General features: G+C 36.2%; 4 protein-coding genes and 1 pseudogene across 8 annotated transcripts; 3 read left to right on the top strand and 2 right to left on the bottom strand.

Moving 5' to 3' along the window:
* Nucleotides 4,801-8,108, bottom strand: LOC104708543 (arginyl-tRNA--protein transferase 1-like). 5 transcript variants are annotated; one of them, XM_010425137.1, is made up of 6 exons: nucleotides 7,912-8,108; nucleotides 7,691-7,729; nucleotides 7,075-7,225; nucleotides 5,844-6,920; nucleotides 5,277-5,661; nucleotides 4,801-5,175 (listed from the first exon to the last, which is right to left on the bottom strand). In XM_010425137.1, exons 1-6 carry the CDS (start codon nucleotides 8,042-8,044, stop codon nucleotides 5,047-5,049), a joined length of 1,914 nt encoding a protein of 637 aa, XP_010423439.1. In that variant the 5' UTR covers nucleotides 8,045-8,108; the 3' UTR covers nucleotides 4,801-5,046. The 5 variants fall into 5 exon arrangements, with proteins under 5 accessions (XP_010423439.1, XP_010423441.1, XP_010423437.1 ...); XM_010425139.1 differs by having other exon boundaries at nucleotides 4,801-5,163; XM_010425135.1 differs by lacking the exon at nucleotides 7,691-7,729 and adding an exon at nucleotides 7,377-7,415.
* Nucleotides 10,148-12,610, top strand: LOC104709926 (annotated as a pseudogene).
* On the top strand, nucleotides 13,596-15,118 carry LOC104708541 (probable RNA-binding protein 19). Its single transcript, XM_010425133.1, has 6 exons — nucleotides 13,596-13,703; nucleotides 13,797-13,929; nucleotides 14,076-14,171; nucleotides 14,281-14,427; nucleotides 14,563-14,697; nucleotides 14,795-15,118. Exons 4-6 carry the CDS (start codon nucleotides 14,353-14,355, stop codon nucleotides 14,960-14,962), a joined length of 378 nt encoding a protein of 125 aa, XP_010423435.1. The 5' UTR covers nucleotides 13,596-13,703; nucleotides 13,797-13,929; nucleotides 14,076-14,171; nucleotides 14,281-14,352; the 3' UTR covers nucleotides 14,963-15,118.
* Nucleotides 15,143-18,466, bottom strand: LOC104708542 (anthranilate synthase alpha subunit 1, chloroplastic). Its single transcript, XM_010425134.1, has 9 exons — nucleotides 18,121-18,466; nucleotides 17,709-17,893; nucleotides 17,405-17,600; nucleotides 16,792-16,943; nucleotides 16,582-16,697; nucleotides 16,247-16,493; nucleotides 16,100-16,156; nucleotides 15,785-16,018; nucleotides 15,143-15,686 (listed from the first exon to the last, which is right to left on the bottom strand). Exons 1-9 carry the CDS (start codon nucleotides 18,308-18,310, stop codon nucleotides 15,276-15,278), a joined length of 1,788 nt encoding a protein of 595 aa, XP_010423436.1. The 5' UTR covers nucleotides 18,311-18,466; the 3' UTR covers nucleotides 15,143-15,275.
* LOC104709925 lies at nucleotides 18,867-19,648 on the top strand. The gene is made up of 2 exons (XM_010426465.1): nucleotides 18,867-18,894; nucleotides 19,110-19,648. Exons 1-2 carry the CDS (start codon nucleotides 18,867-18,869, stop codon nucleotides 19,646-19,648), a joined length of 567 nt encoding a protein of 188 aa, XP_010424767.1.

Below are 20,547 nucleotides of genomic sequence, written 5' to 3'. Positions count from 1 at the left end.
ATAAAACGACAAGTAATATAGCTACAACTAAAAAGAGACGGGAAGAGTATTATTTTAAAGAAATAAAAGAATTTGTGTCACAAATTTGATTTTATAATTACATTTTGTTTGGATTCTTGTTGATTTTTCAATCATATCTTGGCCCATATTTTTGTTTGGTTGTAGATCTTGCACAACCGAGCACCTCCATCTAAAACATGTAGTTGGTCCGATTTCGGTCTTGTTGATTTGATTGTATCTAGATTACAAAAGTCATGAGTTTTGATGGACAAGGAATCAAAGAAAGCTCTAACATGAGTTAGAGTGGATGATAGGAGTTGCCGAGTTGGAGTTGTTCTTCTCTACTGATTTGCGTTTCGCATTGTTTTGCTAATATTGCATCTGCACGAAATATTTTTTGGGAGTTTGCTACTATTTCATCCTCCACAACATCACATTAAAAAGAAAATGATAGAAGCATGCAGAGTAGCTTTAAAATATATTTTTTTAGTGTTTATATCATTCATCAGGGTGATTTAGAATAACAATTATAAAAAGATTTTAAAAGAAGCTCATGATATTATCATTGGTGTCTAACGACGGTTATATTAAATCTAAGAAAAAAAAATATTTATCAACAAGTCTCCCTATACCAAAATAAGACTCGAAACCAATACTTGGGTCTGTATGAATGTCGGAAGACCACTTTGCTAGTGGCTGCATTTTGGTTTTGGCTTGTGATTTCTTCATAAAAGTGGACGAAAATATTTTTCAATTAATATATATATAGGAAATTTTCTTACAAAAGTTGTTTTGGTAAGATAGAATGTCCAATTTGCAAACTACTGTTCGATGACTGTAGTCAGCGTTATAATCTAGAACATATATTGTATATGTTAGCCTCATTAGTTTTCACCAAAATCAAACATGGTTATGAGAATATAGATTATCATAAAACATTATTATTCGCACAAGGCTAAGAAAAAGTTGATGAAAGAAGAGTAGCATGTGCCTTGTTGGTCCACAAATTGCCTATGAACACTTCACATGTCTCTCCCTTCCCCTAACCCAAAGTCCCCATTTCATGAGTTTCCCATCATCTCTTTTCTTTAAAAGATATTATTATTATTTTTCTTGTTATAAAGTTAGGCTTATTCAGAACTTATTAGTGATAATACCAATTCCAATTATGTTCAGAACTTCATGATGAGTTTTGATGTACTTACATGTGACTTTAACGCGTTATACCTTTTCAAGGACATGATATAGAGAGGTGGGTCGATATATACATTTGACTTGAAGGATTATAGATGTTTTTGGACTTAGTCTTAATCAAATATGGTTGAATTTGGGGTTTTTCTTGAACTAATTACACCTTTAGATAGTATCAAACAGATATTGCTTTTCTAATTTTCATTTATTTAACACTATTACATATTCACCTTTCTCATCCACTCAGCTGAAAAGAATGGTTTAATTTTTATGTGGAAAACCATATTGGTCTAATTAGTTTATACACCCAAGAGGAAGAGGAAATGGGTCAATGGAAAAAGAGCATAGAGAAGAGTAAAAAAGCAAAGCGGGAGCTATAGGAGTAGTGATTAGCAACACTTGCCTCTCTTAGCTCTTGCCTTCTATCTTATACTATATGCTATGGAATCTCAGCGAGCCCCCACCTAAGAAGTAAGATCACATCTTCAATCATTTATAACACATGCATTTAGTACTAAAATTACGACAGTAAGATCTAAGTAAAACCTATTTACAAAACTGACATCAACTAGTATCGTCTACATAAATGTCAAAAGTACACAAACCTAGAACTTTGAATGTTATAAAATAAAGAATCTCGTCCGCGTACGCTTTCACTTACCACACACACATCATGCAAGAATCTCACTACCGTTAATGAGTTTAATCCAGGGAGAAACTAAAACGACTTGTGTTCTCACATTCTCTACGGATCCATTATCATCACGTTTAACCCCTTGATCCATAACACCTTTAACCTTATGTGAACTCAGTTTATATATACATTAGAAACAACTATTAAACTTATTAGTTGAAGTCTGAAAAGGTTGGGAGTGTTTGATATAAGTCATATAACATACTTTAGAAATATCTTCCGAAACGTCACATACATATACACATGTTATCTCATTATGAAACACGGCATCTATGTGTACCTAAAGATCCATTTTGGTGTTTTAGTACGCTAGTCATTGGTATCTCAAATTATATTAATATCATAGTACGCATATAATATACATAATAAGTAAAAATTAGTGGCAATTATATCATATACACAAAGTATGTGTAGTAAGAAAAAGAACCGGTCTGAATTCTAATGATTCAGCGCCTATGTTTTTGTTGACCTTAAACCCCATCCTCATGTTTATTTCCTTCCTCAACAAAGCAAACACTATAAAGCGAATTGCTAAAAGCAGAAAATAGTTGCTCCCAATTTTTTTTATAAATATAATATTAGATGCTAGTGGCTTTTAAATTAGTGTTCTTTTTAATTGCTCCTAAACTATTTATAGTATTTCTTTCATTCTTCTTTAGCTAGCACACTCAAGTTCCCAAACTTTTTCTCCATGTTGAGGTGAATTTACCACTAGGATACATCGATATCCCCTCCACGAAACACCCTTTAAAGCATTATTCATTCATGTTAGTAATTTCGTAATGCTTGATTCTACTATATTCTATTCAATATATAGATCTTATAATAATTAACATAACATTCTCAAGTTATATAAATAGGTAAAATATAGTGTTTTTAGTAGAAACCTATATTAACATTATTTTATTGTAACATATTTTAGTAGTCACATATCTTCTTATAATAATTAACATAAACATTGAGAAGATATGTTTACGATCTAAGGACCCTCATAGTGGCATACAAAGATGAAATATTATCGTTAACATGTGATGAAAGCGAAGTCATCATAATCCAACATGTGCCTTATTCTATTATTATCAGTATCACTATTTTAATCTTATTGAATATTTGACACGTCTTCCTACCCATTAGTTGTTATGATTATAATGTTCACGACATTAAACAGAATATACAAACAATACTCTTGTGTCTGTGGGTAAGAGTTTTCAAAATTAGAACGGTAATGATAACTTGTTACATTAATTTAACCTCTGTCCTTGGGGTTAATATTTGCTATAAGATAAGTAATGACAATGACGTTTTAGGGAAGGTAGAATTCAAACTTTCAAAGTTCATATATTCGACGAAACCCATAACAACAAAAATAGTAGATATCCAATTCAAAAGTTCGTTAAGTATATAACTAAAAGCTGACACATCCTTTACTCGATACAAATACAAATACAATATAACCAAGCCTGTTATAATTTCTGAAAGCTTCCGAAGACCTATGAAAATTTCTAGGCTAATATTGTACATTCTTTATTTGATCGTATATCTTTCTTAGCTCATTCACATTAATAAGAGTTTGATAAAATTTAAATACATTGGACCAGAACATATATAAAAAATAAGGAAAATTTTGAATATCGAACCAGAGAACATGGTCCCTAAGATCTATTAATTGTAATATGAGGCCATAGGCCAATGCATGATGCCTCGTTTGAGAATTGATGACACAAACGAGCCACGGCTGCGAGTATCTATAGGTTGCAATAGCTCCTATAAATCGCAAATCATAACCAAGCACAAAATATTTGGATACGGAATATTCTGGTTAAATAGAAGTAAACCGTGATACCGGCATCAAATAAATAATAAGGTTTAGAGAAACGAAACATTCAAAACAAGTCATAATAGATGAGTGGGGGATGAAGAAAGATGTGTGATTTGACAAATCACGAGACACACGACATACCATATCTTAAAAATCCACGTGTGAAGTGACAGTTTTCAGCTTCTGTCCAAAAGATTAATAGATACCTCTCTTCCTCTCCTTTGTCTCCTAATGTTTTGTATTTTAGTTTTATCATCACTCAATACTCCTCATAATCTGTACTTGATTGTGACCCCGTACACATAATTCCAGTATTACATCTCAATCTTTTTTTCTCTCTCTCGTAGTTAACGTTAAAAACTTACGTATCCATATATATCCTCAAAATTGAATTTGTCATATGCACCCGTCCAAAATAAAATATCATTCTTTAAAAAAAAGAAAATTATTTTGCAAAGCAAAGTTGGTCTTTAACTTGGAAACTGAAAGAGATTGAATTGAAGTCCTTTAAAAAATGTAACTTATATATCAATAAGTAAAAAATTAGTGTTTTATCCTGTTTCGTTGGATCTAAACTGGTATAAAATCCAATAAAAGTAAGTAGGGGAAGTAGTATAGTTCCTAGCTAGCGGTCAAAGGGTTTACGGAAGACGAGGGAGGAACACACGTGTGAGAGATGTGGTAAAAAGGTTCTGCAAAAATTCTGAGAATGTGAAAAAACTAAAACCAAAAAAAAAAAACCAAATCTTTATAAGTTACTACTATAACACTTCCCAAAGTCTGAAATCTGCTGCCTCTTTGCACTCGTGTGGGCCTTTCGCTTTCTCTTTTGATCTTTTCACTGTCAGCACTCAGCAGGCCTCCCCCCCCCACGTGCGCTTCCTCTCCTCTGGACCTCTCCCCCATCCATTTCTCTCTACTCACATTTTTCCTTTTTTTTTTTCTTTTTCCTTTTACATATTTAAAATATTTCTTTTTAAATAAATTTTAGATATTACCCAAATAAAAAGATGGATTCCCATAAATAGCAATACTGTAAAACAAATCCATTATAAAATATAGGGACCTAAGATTAATAAAATTACTAATCAGCATCAAATTGACAAATTTAGTTTCAACTTCTTTTCACATATTAAAAAAATCTTCAAATAAAATAATTCGCAAGGTAAATAAGAAAATGAGAACATAACACAAACAGACTTAAAAAGAAAGACACCATGTACAAAGCCCTCACATTTGAACAACAACAACACAATTTTGAGTTTACGCAATAAATAATGGTATTAAGCTCAATGATGTTGTACCTATTGACCCTTTTTCAAAAAAAGTTTGGCATTAAGCTTTAGTTGATTTCATACAGCATTCTTTCTGAAAGCTCAGCTCCCACGACCTTGCGGTAGTTTTGTAACATCGGTTCCAGTTGCTTCCGCCCTTCTGGACTTAATATCTGCCGCAAATCCTTCAAATTCCACTTTTCTTTTGTTGTCAAGATGATATGTTTGATAATGGTAAATACCCAGTTAAGCCTTCTAACAAAATTTCAAAAGGAAAACAAAACCAAGTTTGATATACCTTGTATCTATATTGGGTTCCATAAAGACCGATAAGGATGTTGCTAATGTCGCTATCTTTGGACCCAGGGTCTGAGTCAATATGAGAGTCCTCTGATTCTATTTCACCATCCTCATCATCATCATCATCATCATCATCATCATCATCAACATCAACATCCTCATTATCATTATTATCATCATTATCATCATCATCACTGCAGCCCATAAAATTATCATTCGTCTCCCCTTGTTCCATGTCTTCATGTTCACTTACTGCTGGTTCCGCGAGAGTTTCAGAAGCACGAGCAAGTAAAGAACATTGATTTTGTGAACTAGCAATATCTGACAAGATGACATATGGCTTTTTATCAAGCATCGGCCTCGCTACTTCGAATGGAACCCACCTGAAACACACAGCTCCCCACTGTTAAAAACTTAAATTTACCAGTCTCCACTCACTTCAATGACATGTCCAGGAAGAGGTCATAAATATCTTTTTACAAGTAGTACAACTCATACAGCACCTTCCTTCATATGAGATAGTTGACGAGCTAAGACATTGAGTAACAAAATGATGGTAACTTACTGGAAACGGAGAGGACATAGAAGCTCAGATGGACGATAGGCTGCTTTATATCTCATCTTGTTGCACGAATGTATGTAATAGCCAAGATAGTAATACTGAACAGATGGGCAGTGAGCTTGGTTTTCTTTGACCCAATTAATTTCTTGCATGGCAGAATATTTCCCGAGCGATAAGAATGCATAGTCTGGATCCCAGAATAAGTATACACTTGACAAACATTTAGGAAGAATGTCTACAACCCCAACAGCAATTAGACGGCCATCAACTCTGTACTGTTGGTGGAAAGAGCCAAAGCCACAAGGCGGAACCTTTCCATCACCAGAATGCTGAACATATATCAAAGGAGAGTCGACCAAAAACCTTCTGTATGAACTTTCTGTGACATGCCCCGGCTTATCATTGTGCACTTTCAGCTGATACCGTTTGTATAACTCATGTTCTTCAGGATCAAAACTAGACCTTTTCAAATGTATCTCCAGCTTTCTCTTTCTTGTCTGATGGTGTTCTGAATCCATCTTAGTTTGAAGGGTTTCACCTTCACCTGTTGAGTTGACTCCTCTCGAGATATTACCATTAGGAACAACATCTCTATCAGAGAAAGAAACATTGGAAGCTGAAAGGAAATTGATATGGCCCTTACAGACTTTAATAGACATATCAGAAATTTCCCACACCTTACTCATTGCACTCAACAACATTTCAGAAATAGTTTCAGGGGATAATCTGTTTTCTTCAGCATTATTCTCAGACGTCTGGGTGCGTTTTATTGCAGCTGCTATTGGAAAAGCAATGTTGCTGGTGTATAAAAGTTGTTCTGGTCCTTCAGCTAGTTTCTTTCTTCTAGCACAAAAGACCTTCTTCACTGAAGCTTGCGGTATCTGCATATTAGAAGGGAATTCCCCACTCTGTATGCACATTTGCACAGCTTGGTCAATTTTGTTAGACAAATCATCCATAATTGGTTCAACTGCACTTGTTGCCGTTCCAAGTGATTTTTTCCCTGAATCTAAAACTTCATCAGAGGAAAAAGCAACTGTTTGTTCCCTAGGCTGCGTATCTAGTTTGGCATCCAAGAACCTTTAAAACAAAACATTGTGAGGAATAAGTTAAGAAAACTCCGGAAGAAGAACAAACGGGGAACAACCTTTCTGACTCAGCCAATAACATGACGAAGTCTCTATCATCTATTGATCCAAAGAAAGAGAAGAAAACTGAATCTAATAATATGCACCTTTCTAGCCTTCTAGACGCTCGCTGCTGCTCTTTAGTAGGAACAAAATCACTAGCTTTCAAACGGATTGTATAAGGAGGGCAACAAGTTTTATCCATCTCATGTTTGTAAAGATATGTACCAGATCGTCTCCATCCTCGGTCAATAAGAGCTGCAGAACAGAAAAGCAAAGAAACATAAAAGATGGCAAACTCAATAGTCCAGCAAAGCAAAATAATGTCAACTCAAAGAGATAACTTAAAAATTTGTTCATCCACACACACACACACACACAGAGTCCAAGAACAACAACAAGAACAAACCTTGGTAGTCAGAAACGGTAAGAGTCTCTGCAGATAAACCTGCATTGAGATCATGAACAAAATCAAAATTTTTTACCAACACTGATGACAAACAATTCGAATCACTTATATAAAACGAGATTCGATTCTAATTCGTTCGATTCAACAACCTAGTAAGTCCATGAACAACAAAAAGCGAAAATTAAAAAANCAGTATAGAAAATTAAAGATACATAAAAGATCAAGCAAAGTAATGTCAACTCAAAGAGATAACTTAAAATTTTGTTCATCCACACACACACAAAGAGAGTCCGAGAACAACAACAAAAACAAACCTTGGTAGTCATAAACGGTAAGAGTCTCTGCAGATAAGCCTGTGCATTGAGATCATAAACAAAATCAAAACTTTTACCAACACTGATGAGGAACAATTCGAATCACTTATATAATCAATCAAATCGTAAAAAAATAGTCATATAAAAACGAGATTCTACTCTAATTCGTTCGATTCAACAACCTACAAAGTCCATGAACAATATCGAAAAAAAAAACGAACCGTGAGCGATGCTTGACCGAGCTGGGGATTTACAGTAGCCGCAAGTGCTTCTGTAGCGGCCACGATCATCGACTACGCTTTCTCCGTTGCTTCCGCCGTCGTGGCTACTACTCGCGTCGTTCCCCGAAGACATAATCAGGAGAAAATTGCTAAAAGGCTCTCTCCGATTGGAGAAGAAGACATTTTGACTTTTTTGATTTCAATTTTATTTGTTCAAGCGAGAGAAGCTGACTGTTTCAGCAAATTAAAAAAATTAAAAGACCTAAACTACAAGAAAATAAATAAAAAGTCGAAATTGGCAAATTAAAGTCAAAGAAAGGGCGTGTTATGTAATTTAAATAAGTAGAATAGGGGAAAATACATGCAAAATTAAAACACTTTGAGATCACTTTCAGAAAATAGCCTCAACAATATATATATATAAATTGCTAAATATCATTGTATTCGTAATGTTGTCCATATATTTTTGCCTTAATAGACGTTTTAGCTGCCTATAAAACTTCAATACTAAAATTATTAAAATTCTATAACTATGGTAAGTGATATTTAAAAAAAAAACATTTACGTAAACAAAGGTATTTTTGAAAAACACCTAACAACTTTTGAAAATACCTCCAAATTCAAATTAGAATTTTTCATTTTTGTTTCTAATTACTAATTAACATAGCATGTCTTTTTTCCTTTTGAATTTTCAAGTTTGAATATACAATTTTCATCATTTATCATTATTTTCTTATGGTTTTCTTATAATCTTTTTATCATTTTTGTTCTTCCTCTTGTCAGTTTTTCAAAATTTACAATGTATAAATAAAATTGTAATAAAAATCAAATCAAAAATGCATTGATAATGAATTAATTTGATATTTGGAAATATATGATTTAGCTATATTGATATCATTCATTAAAGTATTAAATTAAATTATTTAGAACGCCTTTCAATTTTACTTTTCTATATAGTTTACATTACACAATACAATTAATGCATATAAAAGCTTTTAACAAATAATATTAATAATAATAATTATCACAAAAGCACTTAAATTCTTTCATTTAGCAAACCCACCGACATTATGCAAAACCGTCAAACTTTTTACTTCACTTTTCTTCAAATGAAAACCAATTTTTTCTTATTTTATTATATGAATAAATCACAACGTTTTTTTTAAGGGTCGGTATCATTTTGATGATGGGGGAAAAAGCTGCTGAGATGTTTAAAGCACAAGTATTCTCAGTATAATGTAATTAAGTTGGACGGATCAAGCATCAATGTTCATGGCAGAATTTGATCAAAAAGCTAGTTATATTTTTTTGCAGTATTTGAATTTTGGCCTAAAAATACAAGTAATATTTTATTATGCAAATAAGTGGGCATATGTTATTTATTCGCATCATGAATTAACAAATGAAAGATATATTTTCGGATAATATTTTAAATTTCATAACTTTTTAACGACTTTTAAATATTTTTTTCATAAATCTATATTTTTATCATCAAATATTACTTAAAATTTAAAGAAAAAGTATATTATATATTAAAAACAAGTAGATGTTGGTAATAAAATATTATATTTTGCAATTCTCCAAAATGTATCCAATTAACATATTATTCATTATGCAAGTTATGTTATTATGCGATTATGTAGTGCTAGTAATCGGAGCGAAAGTTTTTTTTTTTTTGTGGTGTAAGAATATATGAATGCGTGAAGAAAATAAATAATTACGACACAAACAGAGTTTTAAAATTGTACATTTTGATAAAATGTTAGTAAACCCATACCATACGTTCTCTTGTTCATAACCGAAGTAAACCGAAAAATCAAATGGTTAGGGCAGCAACTTATATGAATTGAATTATCTGGTTCGCGGTAAATACAAAACTCAATCCGCACTAAACCGAATACCAAGGCTTTAACACCAGATCATTCGGTATAATAGCCGGTTTAAACCGGAGAAAATTGATTGAAACCAGCTAATATAAGGCAGAAGAATAGAAGAAATAATGAGGATTAGTGGTTAGAGAAAGGAAAAAAAAAACATTAGAAACTCGCCGTAGATCCCAGACTCTCTCTCCCTCGAATCATCATCATCATCTCAAACTCGCTGTTTCTCTCTCTCAGTATCGTGTAACTTGGCCACCAAGTTCTCCAAATGTTGTATTCCATAAATGTGTATTTCAAAGGAACAGTTCTAATTTACCAAACATGGAGATTTCACAATTTAATTTATATATATATAAATGGATGGTAACAAAAAGTAATACCGTACCGCATCATATCGAGATCCATCTATGGCAAGTTCCTATCGTCCTACCGACCCGAGTCACCCGACTTTTACCCACCCGATACCCTAAATAAACACGCTTAGCCGGAAGCAGAGCATGGGCTTTGCCCGCTTCCATGACATGGCCGGATCTGAAATTAACAAGAACAAAAAAAAAAACCCTAAAACCCCTCTCGTCGTCATCTTCTTGTTCCAACACTCAACAGGGGAGGGGGAAAAAAAAAAAAACACCTTTTAGAAACCGTAACTTGGGAATCTCTTTAAAGTCTACAGTTCCTAGAAGAACGAGCTCTTCTTGCAAAGCCAAAGAATGTAAGTATTGGTTTCCCACCCACAACGGTTCCCCTTCTAATAAGGGTTTTTAACTGAGAATTTCGCAGAAACACAATACATATGATGTACGAAACTTATCTTCTGTTTTTTTATTACAACAGGTCGAGGATAATTGTTAAGAATCTTCCCAAATATGTGAAAGAGGATCGACTTCGAGATGTCTTTTCACAAAAAGGAGAAATCACAGACGTGGAATTGAAGCGTTTAAGGTATATATATACTTTTACATTCACAGCATGCTAATATGTTGTTGTGTGTGTTTTATATATGTTGGAATCACTCTATATATATAATTATCGTTGTTGCTTTTGCAGTGATGGTGGCAGAAGTAGACAATTTGCTTTTATTGGATTTCGTAATGAAGAAGAAGCTCAAGCTGCTATCACATATTTTAACAAGTATTTCATTGATACTCAAAATATCTGTTGAGGTGATTCATTTTTCACTTAGCTAAGCTAGATACTATCAGTTAAGTTTCATGACGTGTGTAGTACTAGCTAGTTTTGAAATCCTAATTTTGATATTCTCCTTTGGGACGCTTATATAGGTTGCGAAGCCTCCTCCGAGGAAAGAAGAAGGGAAGGTTAATGATAATGGTGAACCTTTTTCTAATGCTTATTATGCTAAAGGAGACATAAAGATTAAGAAGAAACCAGATGCTGATCATGATGATCCTCTGCTTCAAGAATTTCTTGGATACCACTCAGTGAAATTCTGGTCCAATGACATGTGTATTCCTCTTTCCACCGGAGTAACTTTTTCCAATGGTGCTGATGAGCCTAACAACCCCAAAAGAGCATTGTTAGATACTAAAAAGACTACAAAGAAGAAAATTTGGTGATGATGTTTCTGATATGGAATACTTCAAGAGTAGGATAAAGTCAAATCTGTCGGATTCGGACTGTGATTATGAAACTGATTGTCGAGATAATGCAGTCCATGTTTTCCCTATTGATGGAGAAGAGATTGAAGCTGGAAGAGTTGATGATGTACATGCAATGGAGGTAGATTCCGATGGCAAGATGGCTCAAGAGTTGAAAACTGACGACAGTGATGATGTTCTTAACACTGGTCGCCTTTTCGTCCGTAACCTGCCTTACACTACAACGTAATGGATCTTCATCTTCCGCTCTTTTTTCTTGTTTCCTGATTCCCCTTTGTGTTATTTATTCATCTTATCTCTATTTGTTGTTAAAATTAAAATAAAAAAAAATCTCATTCATGAAACAGAGAAGAAGAGCTTACTGAACATTTCAGCAAATTCGGTGAAATATCAGAGGTCCATCTTGTTCTTGACAGGGAGACAAAAAGGTCTAAAGGAATGGCCTACATCCTTTACCTGATCCCCGAATCTGCAGTAAGGTATTATATATAATTCATACCAATTAAAAAGTTCGAAGTGCATGCTTTTAATTTCAAGAAGTGGATCTTTAGCACTGTTAGTTAAGGTTTTAAATCGTTGATTTGGATGGTGTTGCAGGGCAATGGATGCATTAGATGACTCAGCTTTCCAGGGGCGACGGTTGCATATTTTACCAGCTAAGCCCCGTGAAAAGTCTGATAAACAAGTGTCAGTGACCTCTACTCATTCAAACTTGTAATATTTTTTCATCAGTTGTGTTTCTTCGATCATGAATGGCTTTTTTCCCAACAGAAATGACTCTTGTAATCTGCCAAAAACATTCAAGCAAAAGAGGGAGGAACAAGGAAAGGCGTCTGAAGCCCTTGGAAAGACAAAGGCTTGGAATAGTTTATTCATGCGACCGGATACTGTAATTTCTCTTGTTTCTCAAGATTAATGCATCATCCATTTTAAATTAGTCTGGCCTTTTTCCTTTGCTTCATGTTTGTTTTTCCTTTGCTTTTTTTTTTTTTTGTGTTGTAGATCCTGGAAAATATAGTCAGGATGTTTGGTGTAAAAAAGAGTGAGTTACTTGACCGTGAATGCGAGAATCCTGCAGTAAACCTTGCTTTGGCTGAAACAAAAGTCATTATGGAGACCAAAGAAGCCCACGCAATGGGATACTTTATGTCCCTTTTGGTAGTTTACTTTATGTCCCACGTCGAACATGTACCTTCTCTCTAACTTTTCACTTAGCACCGCCAAGAGAGAGATACATCTCGTCTCATTACCCTTCTCCTATTCGTACCCTTCTTCTTCTTCTTCTTTTTTAAATTTTCTGTTTCCTCAAAGGTATTTAATTTATTTTAGATCCATTCATCTCTTCCGAGCTGCGAACCTGTCAGTTTGCTCTGAGAGATGCATTCGCCGAGCGATGAAATTTTTTCACAATATTACAAGTTTTCACAATCAATTATTGCATTATATATATATATATATATTGTCTACACCATCACACCATGAATTTGAACAGAAAAGTTTACATAATAAACTAAAAACTATTTACCAAAATTACATTTTATTTGTATATTTGTAGTAAATCTTAAAGCATTATTTTTTTATATTATTTTCTGTGTTGCAGGAAAAAATATTTCCACTAAATTTTATAGTAAAATTAAGATTTACTTTTATTAGTTAATATTTAATAATATGAAAGTTTGATTTAAATTGCAAAGGATTTTTTAACCATGCGAATTTGGTTAACGGAAACGAGCCGAGGCGGGTTTTTTTTGTTGGTTCTTAGTTTATTCGATTATTTTCTGAACCAAAAGGTCCAAAACTAACTGAAAGAATAATCGGTTTGGTTTGGTTTATTTTTGTTAGTGAAATTCGAGATTGAATTGTTCGGGTTTATATAAATTTGTGGTTGTAAACAGATTATAATTCTGAAAAGCGGGTAAAATAGATTGGTTTAGTGGCTGAAATCCCTCCGAATTGAACCGATTGGTTATCTGATTTGGAACCGGAAAACGAAGAACTCAAATGTTCGGTTCAGACAAAAACCGCAGGCTATCTCCAACTCAGAAGTCAGAAGCATGGATGGGTTTTGGGACTGGTGAAAACGTGTTTGCTCAAAAAGCATGGATGGGCTTGGCCCGCTTCGATAAGGGCCGGGTTAGGGAGGATCAACCAAAAAAAACCCTAAGAAACCCTCTCTCTCTCTCGTCTTATTCTTCTCCTCCTCGTTGCTCTATATATCTATTAGTCGCCGCCAGATCAAAAATTGCCAAATCATATTGTCCCCAGAACGACGAGCTCTTGCGAATCCAAAGAATATGTAAGAGTACTGGTTTCCCGGGAACAGTTATTTCTTCAAACTTTAGAGTTTTCCGCAAGAAATCGATTTTATAATATTGTTTCGGGCTTACAGGTCGACCAGGATAGGTGTTAAGAAATCAAATGTTCTTCATGTTTGGAATCTGAGCTCCAAGACAACTGATGAGAGTTTGAAGGAGCATTTAACTCAACTGTTGAAGCAGGGACAGTAGATTCTGAGTGTCAGGGTTAGTTTCTTGTTACATATTTTGTTGATTGATTAGATAGTAATATATTAGTATTATTACAATACTAATACAATATGCAGACTTAAAAAATCATACATAATAATAACTTTAAAAATAAATTTCACTATAAATTAATTATAATGCAGATAAAAAAAGATTGGCGGAATAATATTCCAATTGGTGAGGCTTATGTAGAATTCGATTCTATAAAGACAGCGACCAGAGTCTACAGATATCTACAGGTTTACATTATTTTTGTTTTAAAAAGTCTCTTTTAGAGTTAAATTTTTTGATTGTGATTTCATAAGTAGAGTATGAGTAGTGACACTTTTTTCTTTTTTTTTTGGTTAGGATACTGTTGTGGATGAATATCGTTTGCAATTTTCATTCCGTGAGAAGAACCGAAATTCAGAGACTAGGACAATGTTACATGTGAGACGTGTCTCTCCTGACGCAACCAAGAAAGATCTCAAACAGCTTTTCGAGCCGTTTGGAGCGGTACACACACTTACTTCTCTCTTATTATGATGCAATGCAATGTGCACAGCTTCTATTTTCCAAATACCATCCATCTCTCGTATGGATTTGTTCAGAATCATGAAACCACCCTCTTGTTTATTTATGTCTATGCAGCTCAAGAGTGTTGACCTTCCATTGTATGATAATGGACAGCGTGGTTCTATCGCTTATGTTGACTTTTGCGAACATCAAGATGCTAAAAACGCTAAAAAGGCTTTGACCAACACTCTCTTACGTGGAAGGTCTTTGGTAAGTCTCTATCTCTCTCTCTCTCTTTCTCTCATGTTCACTTGACATCCTATCCATGGATGCATTCTGACTCTCTCTCTATTTCTCGTCTTTACAGGTGGTCAAGTGGGCTTTGGACATCGATAGCATGGACGACCCAGAACCACCCCGTGCACCAAGACCAATAACAATAGCAGCTTACCCTCCTCGTCATACAAAGAAAAGAAGAGCCTCCCCAGTTGATGATTATGAACAGCAGGTTGAAGTTTGTGAGAGAATAGCTTAATAGCCCCGCACCTCTATCGTGTTTCTTCTACTTTGTATCTAGTCTCCATGGTTTCCTACTACTCTGCTGGACCGGTTCTTTACCGGATCCATTAAAAAAAATAGTTCGGTATCGACTCAAGTCTCTTCCTCTTTCCCTGTGGTTTTACTTCTCTTGTCTAATTCGGAGCCTTCATATTAATTGAGTCTAATTGCAATTCTCACATTATAAAAGAAAAGGGAAGAAAGAAAATAAAGCTTTGTTCTGCTTGTAACTGTTTTATACACATGATTTTAAAAGTCTCGAAGAAGAAAACCTCTCTTCTTGGGCACCTTCATTTTTTAACAAAGGCAGATTCGGCCAAGTCAATGGCTCGGGCAAGACCAGCGGCTTTGTTCTGGCACTCACAGTGTTCGTCTTGCGGGTCACTATCAGCTACTACACCGGCTCCAGCTTGTAGATAAGCCACCCACTCACGGCGTTTGTTGGCATTCTTGTAAGAGTACATTGTATTGTATTGACATGCTGTCGGGAAAACAATTGTCCTGAGGGATAAAGCAATGTCCATGTCACCAGTGAAGGATACTCCACCAAAACCGCCACTGTATGGTCCACGCCTTGTTGGCTCTAGCTGATCGATTAGCTCCATGGCTTTGACCTTTGGTGCGCCACTAACTGTTCCCACTGGTAATGCCGCTCGTAGTGTGTCCCAGCAAGTCAAATCATCTTGTAATTCTCCTGTCACCTACACACATAGAAGTAGAAGTTAAGATATGAAGGAACACATTCATTATGTGTGAGACTTTAGATTTTTGATCTACTAGTTATCTTATTAAAACTTACCGTTGAGCTTATATGCATAACATGGGAATAACGTTCGATGTTCATAAGCTTCTCTACTTTCACTGATCCGTATTTCGCAACTTTTCCAACATCGTTGCGACCGAGATCAACCAACATGATGTGCTCAGCACATTGCTTTTCATTCTCTAGCAGATCCTTCTCTAATCTCTTATCCTCAACTTCATTCTTCCCTCTCTTGCTGGTTCCTGCTAATGGCCGATTCACTATCTTGTTCTGCTTGAAAATATGATATAAAGGTTAGCGTCAAATATGATATTAAGATTTTATGCAACTCTGAGATAAGAGAGCTTTTACCTGCTTTACTTTGGTGAGAATTTCTGGACTTGATGCTACCATAATACATCCTCTAGCCTGATTAAGAGCACAAGAAAAACATTAATGGTTAATTTACCACAGGTACAAAACCAAAGTTTTAAAGGAAACGGTTTCTCTATCACCAACCTGCAAATAACCCATATACGGACTTGGATTCACAACTCTAAGTGCTCTATAAACTTCAAAGGGGTCTGCAAATGTCCGCCTCTCAAAACGTTGACTCAGCACGATCTGAAATATGTCTCCTGCAAGTATATGTTCCTTGGCCTTGACCACAGCCTCCTTGTACTCTTCGCATGTCACGTTCGAGTTTGTCAGCGTCGGCCCAAATTGTCGTGTCTGAAGATTCACGTTACCTGCAGCCAGCTTTGGCCTGTAAAGACAACGGAAAACAAAACCAACTTTTAAGGATGGTAACCAAATGAAGTTCACAATCTTAAATGAGGGAAAGAGATACTTACGGCTCAATATCGTGTAACTTGGCCACCAAGTTCTCCAAATGTTGCATTCCATTACTGTATGCCTTCTCGTAAGGAAGGCTCCCATCTAGTCTAATCCAATGAATAACATACGCTTTCTGTAGAAATTGTAGGGAACATTAAATTACCAATTTTGGAGATTTCACAGGTTAATCAAAAACATAGATGGTAACAAAAGTAATAATACTGTACCTTCTCAACGTGATCAAATACAATTACATCGTCATAAAGACCAAGATGCATGTCTGGCAAGTTCCTATCATCTTCAGGGGCCTTTGAAAATGGTAATTTCCTCTTCTCGACATAGCGAACTGTGTCATACGAGAAAAAACCAACCCACCCACCTATCAAGATAAAAAAATCTTGTTAAGAGACAAGACTTCAGGAAAAAGAAAGGACACTAAGGTCAATCAATCTTCTGTCTAATAGTGCAAGAAAGGACATTCAAGAACATAAAGGTGAATCAGAGACTATTGTTTTAAGGGGTAAAAAGGTACAAGGCAAAATAGATCACAACAGGGACAGAATATTCAGATGAAGACCAACACAATAAAGGGGAAAGCTCAATACTTAACAAGTTGAAGATCTAATATGGTATGGCATATAAAGAACACAGGGCACCTGCATTAATTGCTGATTGGTTTTGATATAGGAAACTTGACATTAACAAAGATCATTCAAAAAGCAGGAGCTTGCGTCAAGAACACCCCATACTATAGTCACAATTCCGCAGTCCATAAAACCAGTAGCTTTATTCCTTTTAGGTTAACTATTAAGAAACAAATCAAGACAAAAAATATCTTACCACAAAAAGCATCAGGAAGATCCTGAACTAGTTGAGGATCAGGGTTCCATTTCTCGGAGATTTGTCTAGGGATCTCCATTGGATCCTCGACGTATTCCTCAGTCATGGTTTCATTTTTGTGATCCATTACAGTAACTTTATTCTCCTTTGCCACGATCTCCATCGCAGGCTGAGCCCCAACAACGCTATAACGACCCTATCGTTATAAACAATCCACATGACAAAGAAACAGTTAGGAACTGAAACACATAGTAACAGATAAAAAAGAGACCTTGTACAAAAAGAAAGATTAAAAAAAACTTACAACGCTGGACATCTGAGAACCAGGCTCAACAGACTCAAAAAGAAAGCTAGGAGCTTCACGGTCATCTTCTTTGACCAAACAACGGTAAGCAAGAACAGGAGTAAGCTGATCAGAGAATATACAACGGTAGATTGGTATAAGGTTTGTACTCTTAGAAGCATCTCCCAACTTCTTTGTATCACTTACTGCAAAAGAAACCAATTAAAACATGTTTCACAGAACTTATTTCACAGCAGCAATCTCTAAAGCTTAACTTAAGGTTATGCAAGATTCACATTCCCAAATCAAATTAGTCAAAAGAATTGAAATTTATAGCTAAAGTTCAACAATTTTTCCCGCATTTTATATATATATCACTAAAATCAAACAAAATCCAAAACCCAAAAAAAAAAAAAAGCATTGCTTTTCACACCTATTGAAGCTTCGGGAGAAACAGAGACACATTTAATCGAACGGAAAGAAGGCGGGTAAGCGGAGCTTCGACCGGAAAATCCAGTAACGGTCACAGAAGAAGAATAAGAAGAAGAGAGTGCGCGAGAAGGGACACGCCGGCGAGAGAAACTCAGAGGTTGCATCGTAGCTACATTCATAGAGGTAGACATCGGGTTGGTTTAACCGTTACGGTTAGGATGCGGCGGCCGGAATGTTTGAAAAGATCCGGAGAAGAAGAAGATTCAGAGGTGACGGCTAAAAAGAGTGAATTTTTATTTTTATTTTGTTTTTGAGTATTTTTTTCCTATTCGAGTGACGACTGGAAATATTCAGAGATGGCTTATTTATAAAGATGATGACCATGTGACTTATTATGAAATTACTTTTGTACCCCTTACCTGTATTTTTCCATTTTTTTTTTCATCAAAGGTCACGTGCACCAGTGCATGTCTCTATCTTTTACTGTAGAAGAAGTGGATGGATGGCTGGGAAGCAAACCCTGTTTGTTTAGAAATAATTTGGTTTTCAGAAAATAACGATAAAGACATACACTTTAGCTAAAATATATATATGTTAAAACTATTTTAAAAATATATAAATATCTTCAAAACTTGTGCCATAAGCCCAAAAGAAAAAGTCCAATACGAAGGAAAAGATCGGACCAGCAAATGGGTTTGACGCGAGCCTAGAAGGAGAATTCGATCGTCTAGCGAAGTCAAACTAAGGATGAGGTTCGGTGGTCACGGTCAAGTTTGTAAGAGGGAATAAAGGAGGAGATCAAGGAGAAGTTGGGATGACTTTTAGTCTTAAATATTCGAAAACTGTAAAGAAAACATATGTATTTTTAATCAACAAAAGCAATACAAAAAATCCAGTTCATTTGTTTTTCATTGTTCTTGTCGATTTATACCGAAAGTCTGCCCAGATCTCATTTCTCAATTAAATCTTTCTAATTGTTGTTTCTGAAAGTCTGCCCCGACGATGAAGGACCCGAGCAGGCACCCGACCGGGATGACGAGCTCCTAGATGATCCTATCTCCAGAGACGAGCAGGAAACAGAACTGGAAACGGATTGGCGGATCCCGATTCGTGATTATATCGCAAACGGAACCACCCCCAAGGATCGATGGCAAGCGCGTAAGCTCAAAGCTCAAAGCGCGAGGTTCTGCATCATCGGCGAAGAGCTATATAAGAGATGCATCTCCGGACCTTATCTCAGGTGCGTATATGGGAATGAAACCCATAGCATCATGAAAGAGGCTCACGAGGGTCCCTGTGGGAATCATTCCGGAGGGCGATCATTGGCCCTCAGAATAAAACGGCAGGGATATTTCTGGCCAACCATGCTCGCGGACTGCGACGAGCACGCCAAAAAGTGTGACCCTTGCCAACGTCATGCACCCATGATCAACCAGCCCGCTGAGCTGATGAGCTCGGTTTCCGCTCCGTACCCCTTCATGCGGTGGTCAATGGACGCTATCGGACCTCTCGAGCAATCGGGAAAGTGACGTGTTACTAACCTATTAGTTGTAACCGATTACTTTACTAAATGGATCGAGGCTGAGTCTTACCTGTCTATTAAAGAGGAGCACGTGAAGGATATCCTCTGGAAAAACGTGGTATGCCGCCATGGAGTATACCGCTAACCTCATCTACTCCGCGGTTCAAAAGTTTTGCGATAACTGGGATATACGGCTAACCTCATCTACTCCCCGGTACCCCCAGGGAAGCGAACAGGCCGAGGCCGCCAACAAACTAATTTTGCACAGCCTCAAGTGCCATTTGGCCGCCGCAAAGTCCGGTTGGGATGCCCAGTACACCGGGTCCTTTGGGCCACCAGAACTACACCACGTGGTAGCACGGGCGAAACCGCCTCCTCCCTAGCCTACGGGATCGAAGCCGTAATACCGGCAGAAATCTCCGTGGGCAGTATACGCCGAGTTGTTTCCCCCAAAAACGAGGAGGCGAACAACGAAGCACTACATGATAACCTCGACATCATCGACGAGAAAAGAGAACAAGCCTACGTGCGAATTCAAAACTACCAAAATGCTATTGCCCACTTCTATAACTCGAGGATCCGGCCTCGATGTTTCATCGTTGGAGATCGAGTGCTTTGTAAGGTGTTTGATCACAGAAAGGAGAAGAACGCCGGGAAAATGGGGACCAAGTGGGAAGGACCCTTCCGTATCACCGAAGTCGTTCGCAATGGCGTATATCGCCTCGAAGATGAGAGCAACGGAAAAGCTGAGCTCAGACCTTGGAACATCATGAACCTCAATAAATACTTCTAGTAAGTATTAGTAATAACCGAACTATGATTTGGCTTGATCCCTTTACAGGGTACGTAGGCAGCTCGATCCCCTGAGCGCAGCCACCTCTCCATTGAGATTTTCTTCGTGTTTAT

The sequence above is a fragment of the Camelina sativa genome, chromosome 8 (assembly GCF_000633955.1).
Source record: "Camelina sativa cultivar DH55 chromosome 8, Cs, whole genome shotgun sequence".
NCBI lineage: Eukaryota > Viridiplantae > Streptophyta > Magnoliopsida > Brassicales > Brassicaceae > Camelina > Camelina sativa.
Note: the sequence above shows the minus strand (reverse complement) of the source record. Positions and strands in the feature narration are given on the sequence as shown.